General features: G+C 39.9%; 1 protein-coding gene across 2 annotated transcripts; it reads left to right on the forward strand.

The window, feature by feature from the left end:
- The first annotated feature begins 2,060 nt into the window (after positions 1-2,060).
- On the forward strand, positions 2,061-9,362 carry LOC146665861 (progestin and adipoQ receptor family member 3-like). 2 transcript variants are annotated; one of them, XR_014912681.1, is made up of 8 exons: positions 2,061-2,197; positions 2,582-2,828; positions 3,027-3,189; positions 4,478-4,633; positions 4,757-4,954; positions 5,106-5,196; positions 5,342-5,416; positions 7,409-7,535. XR_014912681.1 is itself a non-coding variant. In XM_085413645.1 (7 exons), the coding sequence occupies exons 2-7, from the start codon at positions 2,632-2,634 to the stop codon at positions 7,549-7,551; spliced, it is 948 nt and encodes a 315-aa protein (XP_085269771.1). In that variant the 5' UTR covers positions 2,061-2,197; positions 2,582-2,631; the 3' UTR covers positions 7,552-9,362. The 2 variants fall into 2 exon arrangements, 1 of the variants encoding a protein (XP_085269771.1); XM_085413645.1 differs by lacking the exon at positions 5,342-5,416 and having other exon boundaries at positions 7,409-9,362.
- Positions 9,363-10,332: the final 970 nt, after the last annotated feature.

The following is a 10,332-nucleotide window of genomic DNA, read 5'->3' on the forward strand; positions in this document are numbered from 1 at the left end:
TATTCACAAAAACATTTTCCTGATAAACTTTTTAACAACTTTTATTTTGAAGATAACTTCAGTGATCTTCCTGTTTGGGGTATTTGAGACGTTTTTTCATTGATATGAGTAAAAAAAGAACATATTTTGAAATATTACATTCGGCTGAGCTTGTTTTAGGAGCCTTTTCTACTATATAAACTCGAGTCTCTTCTTCTTCCTACTTAAATCGCTTCAAGATTTAGCAAAAAAGAGTAATCGGTAATGGCGTGTCTTGTTGTAATACAGGTCTAACTGACTCATAAATCACCCTTTCATGAGATGAACTTTATGCTTCGTGTCTCAAACAAGTGCATCGTGCTCTTGTAAATCTCTTCCAGATGGAAACAATTGAAAATGCAAACACAACGCCCTCGGTGCGCAGGGTTGATTTGTTGTTTTGCATGAACACTTGCATCTTCCTTCCAAGTGCTGAAATTAAGTCCCCACCTTTGCTCAGCGACACACGGAGACTTTGTTTTCCAACACAGTATATATAAACTTGTATAGTCTTTAACACCAGCCCCCCAGGAGCTTTAATCTTGGAGACTAAAAACATTTTTAATTCATTCCTGGAGTTCTTTTCATGTGTCTGCACTCTCTGTAGGGATGTCCTCACAGCCTGTGGCTTAGTGTCAACTTTCAAGAGGATGAAGTCATGACAATGCAACTCTAATAACATACCAAAGTCACTGCGTCAGCGAAGAGGAATCTATTCTCTTCTGATGGCTGTTTAGGTCATGATCATGGTCCATGTTTTTGTATTTTATTATTTTTTATGTGGGTGTGGTTGGAAGAGGAGACAGCAGGGCTCTGGATGTTAGATGCTCCTACTGACAATACTCCGATAATACCAACTCAAACTGGATTTTATTTATTGTTTCAAGTTATAGTGGAGACCCCAAATTTTCTAAAATCTCGAGCCATCATCTATTTCCCATTTTGCTTGGAAATGGGAAAAAAGAAGAAGTGACTTATCGAAACACATGCAAACATAAACTGAAATACAGTAATAAAAGGCAAAATCAGAGTTTGTACAATTCTTATGAGCTTGAACGGTCAATATTTGGTGTGGTTACCTTTATTTTCCTACACAGCCTGAACTCTCTTTCGCTTTCTTGTAGTTCAGGAATAGTTCTTTAGGCTTCAGAAGGACTTCCACAGCTTCTTCTTTGGATGTTTTCTGCCTTGTATTTTGATCTCTAGCAAAATGATCCTGCAGTGCTTCAATAATGTTGAAGTCTGAGCTCTGGAGAGGCAGTAGATTAAGAAAAAGCATCCAATCTCCAAAGAAAGACTAAAAGACCTTCAGAAAGGCTGGAGGCTCAAGACCATCCATTAATTTTCTTATTTCGTTCAAGATCATGGCTTGCTCAAGACCACTTTCTTGGAGATTTTGGCTCTGTAGCAAATAGATATCAACATCACAAAACAGCTATTTGCTTTAATATTTCACAATTTTTAAATAACGTAAAGCAGCTGCTAAAGGATTTGTCATGTTCAGGCATTATGGTAGGATGATGTTTGACAATTTACAAACATGGGTAAGAATTGTAGATCTGAGAAAATGAAAATAACTGCTGTAGCTTTTGGTTTGTTTGGTTTTTTTTTCTCGTGGGATGCTGGTAAGACTTAAACAATGTGCAACAGTCTCAGTGAAAGCAAAAAGTCAGTATTTTTTAGGTGTGGTCACCAGTCAAACTTATTAAATAAACAAGCCGCATTATAATTAAATGGTCCACCAATGCTTGGGCGTGATGCCTCTTGGGAAGTGTTCAAACCGCTAAAATAAAAGATGCAGTTTGAAATGCATTCCTTTGTAGAGAACAAGGCCTTAATTAACCTACATCAGTAATTAGGATACATTTCCACAAATTATTATTATCATCATCGTTGTTGTTGTTGTTGTTGTTGTTGTTGTTGTTGTTGTTGTTGTTGTTGTTTTCATTTCAAGTTTAATAAAACACCGCAGGGTGAAATTCTCCGCAGCCACCAGTTGGTGGCAGCATTGTGCCGTTTCATTGTTTACCATCAACGTCAAAAGAAGAAAGACAGGTTTTGCGGGTAGTGTGTCTGTTCACTAAAATGTAACATTATTACTGACGTGTCAGGTTAAAAGCCATCCAGATATGGCTGAACTGTGTGAACGGGGACATCGAAAGTCGGAGTGGGACTAATGGTGAGTTCTGTAACCCCGTTTCACATCACTTTAGCGGACTAGCGTGCGCATTAGCTAGCATGGCCCAACAATAACAAACGGATTGACGTGCGAGTCGGGCACGCTAGTGTGTTTAGTTTGCTGTTTTAAGGGGTTTAGTTATAAGGGAAAGATATGCGGAGAGCCTGTGGACTTAACTGAGAATGTGGTGCTGGTGGTGGTGAGATTTGAGAGCTTTTAAGGAGGTAGGGTTAGGGAATAGATGAATACGCACACACAAACGACGGTAACCCTGATCCTGTAGATATAACATAATGTCAGCACTGATTTCAGATAGAGGAGGACTTGTTTTACCATCCTAGCACACTCCCTTATAAATCCTACCTTTCCTTTTTCCATATGCAGCCTTAGCCTCCCTCAGCTTGCCTTACACCGCCAGAGGAGCCCCGAGCAAGATGCTGCTGAAGATGCCCCAGAAGCTGCTGAAGACTGCCCACTACATAGAGCTGGGCAGTTATCAGCACTGGCCGGTGCTGATACCCCAAAGGATACGACTGTACACTTACGAACAAATCCCCCTCTTCCTGAAGGAAAACCCCTACATCACAGACGGCTACAGGGCTCACCTGCCCTCCAAACTCTGCCTGAAAAGGTGCTGGGAATACTGCAAAATCAAGCTTATGCATTTCACCTCTGGCCTTTACTGTTATTTATCTTTCTTTGAGTTGCCCAACTTTGTAGATATAAATATATAGCATTACAGACCAGAAGGGGGAAAATTGAGTGATTATATCCATACATTTGCACATAAACCATGCACATGCAAACATCCTGCACATTTCTTTTGCAGTATTTTTATTCTGTCCAATGAGACGGTGAATATCTGGAGCCACCTTTTGGGTTTCCTGCTGTTCTTCTCTCTGGGAGTCAACGACCTCTTGTCTGTCCTGCCAGCTTCTGGAGCCAACAGAGAAGACTATGTCATCTACGCTATAGGACTCTTCTGTTTCCAGGTAAGTTGTGTGTATGTATGCAAGATGGTTTTTGAGCTTCCTGTGAGCTGGTTTTAATGATTTGTTTCGTCGCTGCAAAATTACAAATCACTTTCTTGATTTAAAAATAATCATCCCTCCAGTCATAACCATAGATCAATAAATGACATAATTAAATAATGTTGAAAATAGGAATAAAAATACCATAAAAACAGGATAAATGCACATGTCATTCAGATTGTAGCATTAAGCAAAATGTATATGAAAGAGAGTGCTGTGTAAACTAGTAGCCTGCTAGTAGTTTGATTGCCTCATATTTGCATAGAGATTGAAGTTGTTCAATTGCTTTTTGTCATTGTTTGTATAGTAAACGACTAAAACTACAGTTTTGAGCTGCTCCTTATGGCTGATCACCTGAATCCATCTCACCCTATCGCTAGCATCCTACTCTGTCATGCCAATCCTCTGCATGTCATCCTCATGGCATTCTTTGCCATTGTTGCTCCCTGATCAGCAGTCTATGGCCCAAGCTGATTCTAAAGTCTTTTCTCTTTCCTGCATTTAGTTAAAGAGAGGGCTGTTCACTATTTATTTGCTTCAAGTATAACACTCAGCTTCACTCGTCGTCAGTGCACAAGTATGAATGCAAACGGTGACACCACCCACCAGGGCAAAGGTTGTGCAGGGAGTCAAAACTTGGCAAAAATCCACCTTAATTCCTGTGAGGGCATGTCCAGACAGTGCATTAATCAGGCAGCTGTACACTTCTCTGTGCAAAAATAAAGCACTTTCTCATGAATGTTTTCTCATGATTCTTTTCTTATTGTGCATTTTTTGTAATGAATCTTTTAGCTGGCATGAGATGTTTCTGTTTCCAGATATTGTTTGTGAAGCAGTTTTATTTTACCAGGGTAGCTTTGTGCAATTGCATGACTGAACAAACCTATTAACATAGGTTTCATGTTTCTTGCTACAGGTGCACTCAGGTCACTGCCACCTTCCCAGGTGTGTAGATAGAAGTAGCTGTGAAGTTTAGAGTTCCTGTTGACAGATAGCGGATTTTGACATTTTAGCTGTGTATTTGTTTATGTTGTAAGTTTCACTCGCAAATGGTTTGAAATCTTTTAATATAGTGAATAACTAGTCAGTGTAATTCTTATGTAGGTATAATGTACCCATGTGGTAAAGGAACACAAAGTTTTTCGTGTAGTCACAAATGTGATTAGCTTGATGGATGCATAAAAATGCTCTATACGTAAAGAAATTGTCGAAAAACATTTGCATCTGGTGCTGTGTGCTTCCCTCTCAGGTTTGCATGCTGTGTTCAGTGGGGTATCACCTGTTCTCGTGTCATCGATCGGAGAAGACTTGCCGCCGCTGGCTGGCGTTGGACTATGCAGGCATTTCTGTTGGCATCCTGGGCTGCTATGTACCTGGGATCTTCTACGCTTTCTATTGTAATGCTGTAAGCACAAACATTAGTATCAGGTTGCTGGCTAATTCCTTTTCCTTTAAGATATGAAACTGGAGATCCTCAGGCTCATATTGCGCTGTGTTTTATATTGTCTGTTACTTCCCCTGGTTGCAGTTTTGGCGGCAGGTCTACCTGCTGACAGTGCTGTCCCTGATCCTGGCCGTCTTCAGCGCTCAGGTCCACCCTCGTTACCTCAGCAATGACTGGCGTTGGATACGGATGTCAATCTTCTGTTGCGTGGCAGGTGTTGGCACGATTCCTGCCTGCCACTGGGTCTGGCTCAATGGTGGTTTCACCTCCGATGTTGTGCAGGTCAGGAAACAAAGCTTGTGCGCTGTATGTTCGCTGTATCGTTTTAGAGCTTTATTACAAGCCGTTTCTGCTGTGATGCTGTTACTATGGTTTTAACCCAGAAATGAGGATTTTCCCTGTGTACAATAAATCTTTCCTGTCTCTGTTTCAGCTGTTTCTGCCTCGAGTTATAATAATGTACTTGATTGCTGGTTCTGCCTTCCTGTTCTACGTCACCAAAATCCCTGAGCGATATTTTCCTGGTGAGTTTTGCTTGTCTGCGGCAGCATTTGTGTCTGTTTGCTTTTGGCTTTACAGAGTGAACGATTTTGATATCAACTTTTCAAGTATGCATTCACCCATCCAAATCATTGTATTCAGGCATTCCAATCATTTCTATTGCCACAGGTGTATAAAAGCAAGCACCTAGGCATGCAGACTGCTTCTACAAACATTTGTGAAAGAATGGGATGCTCTGGCCAGGTAACCTGATAGGATGCCAACTGTGGAAAAAGTCCTGTCGTGAAATTTTCTCACTATTAAAAATTCTACAGTAAACTGTTAGGAGTACAAAGTGGAAGCCAGTGGAAAAAACAGCAACTCAGCCATGAAGTGATAGCGTTATAGCTACGTAAATTAACAGAGTGGGGTCAGTTGATGCTGAGGTGCACACTGTGGAGAGGTTTCCAACTTTCTGCAGAGTCAATCGCTACAGACCTTCAAACTTCACGTGACATTCGGATGAGCTCAAGAGCCGAGCGTATAGAGCTTCACTGAAAGGGTTTTCATGGTGAGCCTTACATCACCAATCGCAATGCATAGCATCACATGCAGTGGTGCAAGTTACGCAAAAACTGGACTCTTGAGCAGTGGAAACGTGTTCTCTGGAGTGATGAATCACACTTCTCTATCTGGCAATCCATTTTCATATGAAAAGGAGCTGATCTGACCCTTCTCCGTCAGTTAAACTGTTATCATCATCATTCTGGGTATGAAGTTCCTGCTCTGAGGCTTCTCAGGCCGTAGATCTTCCTACTTTATGTCTCTTAGCCATAACTCACACGATTCACAAAACATGATCAGAAGTGGAAAATTACAATGAAAGCTACTCAGCTGTTATCCTTACCACACCTATGTGCCGATGCCCGTTCACATTAGGAACCATTTTCATGATACATGATGAAATAAGCAGCTTTAAAAGAGTGAAGTTGCTTTGAGAGTGACAGAGTACTGAAGTTGACCTTAATGGTCTTGAGACCTACAGTTAAAAAAAAGCATTTGAGGAAGTAAGCTGGGAGTATCAGGAATGTAAGATGACATGTCACAGTGTGACTGCTGCTAGATCTGGGTCGACAAACTAACCAGTAGGACAGGAAATGACACCCTGATCAACGGACACAGACTGGTACAAACTTAAGTGGAGTGGAGGAACGTAAATGTAAGTGTAAAACAAAATGTTTGCAATTCCAGCAAAGAAGGAAATCGGGTTTGTTGCAGCAGAAACTTATTTGTTTTACCATGACAGACCCGAGCGGGTATCAGGCAGTGTGGCGTACAATAAAGTTTGCTGAAGAAGATTGCTGGGATCTCGCAGTGTGCAGGCCTCTTCAGATCATGTTCATAATTCTAGACACATGGTCTGTTAAACTTCACCGCTCTGTCTTTGAAAAGAATGGTTTGATCTTCATGTGGATTATACAAAACACAATGTATGGAGGGAAAAAAGTTCCCACTAGAGGCCAAAATTGTCAGGCAATGCTCTGGATTTTCTACGAGTCTGTTCTGGGCAGTCAATATGATAAGAAAGGCACATCAATTCAACCATATGTTTTTAAATTTGTGTGTGTATATATATGTGTATATATATATATATATATATATATATATATATATATATATATATATATATATATATATATATATATATATATATATATATATATATATATATATATATATATATATAAATAAATAAACTGGGATATTTATAATTAAAGCTATTTTGTAACTTTGTAATATATTGTATTTTTTAATTTAGTTGAGTTAGTTACTGTTCTTACTGTCTTGGAGCAGCTGGGACCACATCATTTCCTCTGGGACTAATAAAGGATTCTGATTCTGAAATGCTAAATATAAAGTGCTTTAAGCAGAAAAGAGCTGTATAGGGATCAGTCCATTTACCAGTCAAATAAACTGCTTAATGAACTTAAACAGGAAATGGTGAATTTATGTGGAAACAGAAATATTAATGATTAAGAGGGTACTGTATACACCGCCATGACAACGACACACCAGACATTTCATTTTACAGTACGATGAAGCCATTAAACTCTCTGACCGCTACAGAGTACGCGTCCCATCCATCCATCTGTTATTTGTTTTCCCTTTAAACGATTGAACTTCTTTCAACAACAGTTCTACATTATGAGAATTAATAAATGCATTATATTTACACTTTATTTTTTCTTTTTCCAGGCCAGCTGAACTACCTGGGTGCCAGCCACCAGGTGTGGCACATACTTGTGGTGGCTATGTTTTACTGGTGGCATCAGACGGCTGTGTACATCATGCACTTTAGACACAGCCAGTCCTGCCCAGCGCAGACCACCAGGAGCTAAGTGAAATTCATCATGTAACTGCAATGTAAAGCTGCCTAAAAACAACACAATAATAAGAAGAACCATATTTTTGTGACCTCTACCTTGTCAACCTAACGACAAGGTACTTCTGAGTACCGGCGGTAGAAATAAAGGGGCTTCTTTATCGTACGCCCTCCGTCACACTGTTCAACTCACCTGTGCGTACCACTCGCAGATTATTTTCCCAATCTGAAGTCCACATTAGGGATTAGAGCAGCAGCACAGCCTCAGTAAGAAATATGTCTGACACCCTTCACTGTAAGTTAACTGTCCAAAATAAAATAAAATGGATGAACACATCATGTCAGCCACTGCATGCATTAAAGGAGAATGAGCGGATGTGATTACAGACAGCTGACCGATTGACACAAACATATAGCATGTCAGTAAAATGTTTGGCCACCAGGTGTCCCCAGAACAGCTTAAATTCAGCTTGAAATTAGTTCTAAACCTCTGCTGGAGGGATCGAACACTTTGGTTTTTTTAATAATGAGGCATATATAAATATGCCGAGAGGGTACCTGCATCCCACGGCTTAGCAGAGCCACTGGAGGTGGAGGTTGGTGCTGGGATTGTGTTTGCTCCCTAAGGACTGTGAGCTGATGTTAGATGTGGTCGGCCACACTAACTCAGCCCCTAAAGCACAGAAAACAGTGAGCTCTATTAGATCAATGCATGAAACTGTATTTTTTGTATTCGTAGAAAATATTTGGGTGATAAAAGCATTTTCTCATGGTTGTTTATGATTGTAGTTTTTGTACAGAAGTGTTGGTAAAAAATATCAATAGGTATTTTGAATCCTTTGAATCTTACTTCTTAGTCTGTGGGAAGAATTATTTATTTTAATTTTGTTTATTTTTTGCCTTGCTTTGTTGTTGGTTCTGTGTGAAATGTCTTGATTAAGAAGTGGGAATGACAGAAAAACCCAAGGGAGCTGAACGTTACCGTTTGGGTACTGCGAGTTACCTCTCTTTGGTAGAAACAGTCACTCAGTACTTGCAGTATTTTTTTTTTATATTTGAACACATATGTTGGGAAAAAATACTTTAAATGCTGCAAAGTTGCAAAGCCAGTATATAAAATCAAAGCTGTTGTTATCAGCTGAGAGAAACAGACTAATCTTAATGCTAAACTCATTTTTATCATTGAGATGATGGGTATATATTTTTTAGTCTTCAGTCTCATCTTACATAATTTGGGAGTCTGATTTCAGTCGTCCTGCTGTAGCTTACTTACAGTTCACCTCACTCAGCACAGCTCATCAGAGAGGTGCTAAGTGACCTGTGGTTGTCTATCTATTGCAATTGTTTGATCAAATTATAGGATTGTGCATTTATCTCTACTGGCACGCTTCCAGTTTTGATATTGTGCCCTATTGTAAAACAGATCAGCCACAACTCACAGGAGTTTTAATGTGGTGGCTGATATGAGTCTGACGAGAGGAAACGAGATCTCTTCCTTCATATTTAATTTTGAGGAAATGACGCTTTAGCAGCGGTACGTGTGACTATGAATTCACAGTTTGCTGTGAGCAGTAGCACTTAACATAACACTCAGTGATGAGCCCGGGAGGTCAGTCAACTGTAGCAGATATCTGTTATCAGCCATCAGTCCTTTTATCATGAAGCTTCTCGCAACAATGTGAGGAAAAAATACTGATAACCGCCACCTCGTTGCTTTAACAAGGCCAGTTTGATGTGTGTCAGTTTCCTTTTCTTTTTCAAATTAATGTACTTTTGGACAGTTATATGTTTTTGGTGGTTTGTATTGTTTTTGCATTATTCAATCAGGTTTGCCTTATTATCTGTTTGTACTGTAATGGCACTTCTACAATCTGTGGGTCCACAATTGAGCCTAAACTAGGACAAAATGATCAAACTGTTACACTCCAAGGCCAGTGTGGTTTTCTTTCTTTCTTTTCAGAGCACTTACTGCTGCAGTCATGACGGCAGCACTCAAAAGCACTCTGTTTTTTTTAAGTGTCTTTATTTTGGCATTAAATGCTTGATCTGCTTGGACTGCTGTTTGGTTGTGTTTTTCCTTTGTGTGTTTTGTATGTTACTGCGGTGGCACTGACTACTGCAATGTGAAATATTTATTTCAGTGCCTATGTGAAAAGATATTTTTAAATGAATAAATGAATGAATAAAGTGCTGGGAAATCAGTTGTTTGTGAGTTTCTGTGCTTCAGTTGCTTAAAAATCCAAGCAGGTTGATGTGATTTAAGAGAGGTGCAAGATTAGCTCATTTTGGTTTGCGAGGAAGCTGCAGGTCTCATAAAAACCAGTAGTAGGCAGCATTGATTCAAATGCTTCTCATTTATGATGCAGAGTTCAGTGGAAAATGTGGATTAAATCTCGGTTTTTGTGCCTATTTCTCTCTATTCACAGTCTCCACAGGTAAAGCTCACAATGTAAGTGATTCATGTCAGTTGGCAGCTTGAAAAGTATGTTCTTGTTAAATACATGGGCATCGTGATGAGAACTGCCTGGTCAGAAGTCATGTCTCATCCTCACAGCATCAGCATAAATCCTCATTCCTTGTTGCATGACACATCAGCAGATGGGCTCACTGTGTTTATAAAGGGATGGAGATGGTCAGGAACAATACTCAGGTGTGGTGTTTAAATGATGCTGAGTTGGTACTAAGGGACCAAAAGCGTGTCAAAAAATATCCTCCACACCACTACAGCACCAGCAGCCTGAAGGGTTGATACAAGCCATGCATCGATGTTGTTGTTTATACCAAATTGTCACCCTAC

Source organism: Rhamphochromis longiceps, linkage group LG7 (genome assembly GCF_057381845.1).
Source record: "Rhamphochromis longiceps isolate RC_006_pf linkage group LG7, R_longiceps_female_GT1.1, whole genome shotgun sequence".
In the NCBI taxonomy this organism is placed as follows: Eukaryota; Metazoa; Chordata; class Actinopteri; order Cichliformes; family Cichlidae; genus Rhamphochromis; species Rhamphochromis longiceps.

Excerpts from the sequence above, each read along its gene's own strand:
- LOC146665861 (XM_085413645.1), top strand. The coding sequence starts at position 2,632 with ATGCTGCTGAAGATGCCCCAGAAGCTGCTGAAGACTGCCCACTACATA. Across the intron at positions 2,829-3,026 it reads TCCAAACTCTGCCTGAAAAG|TATTTTTATTCTGTCCAATG; the intron begins GTGCTGGGAATA and ends TTTCTTTTGCAG. Across the intron at positions 4,634-4,756 it reads ACGCTTTCTATTGTAATGCT|TTTTGGCGGCAGGTCTACCT; the intron begins GTAAGCACAAAC and ends CCCTGGTTGCAG.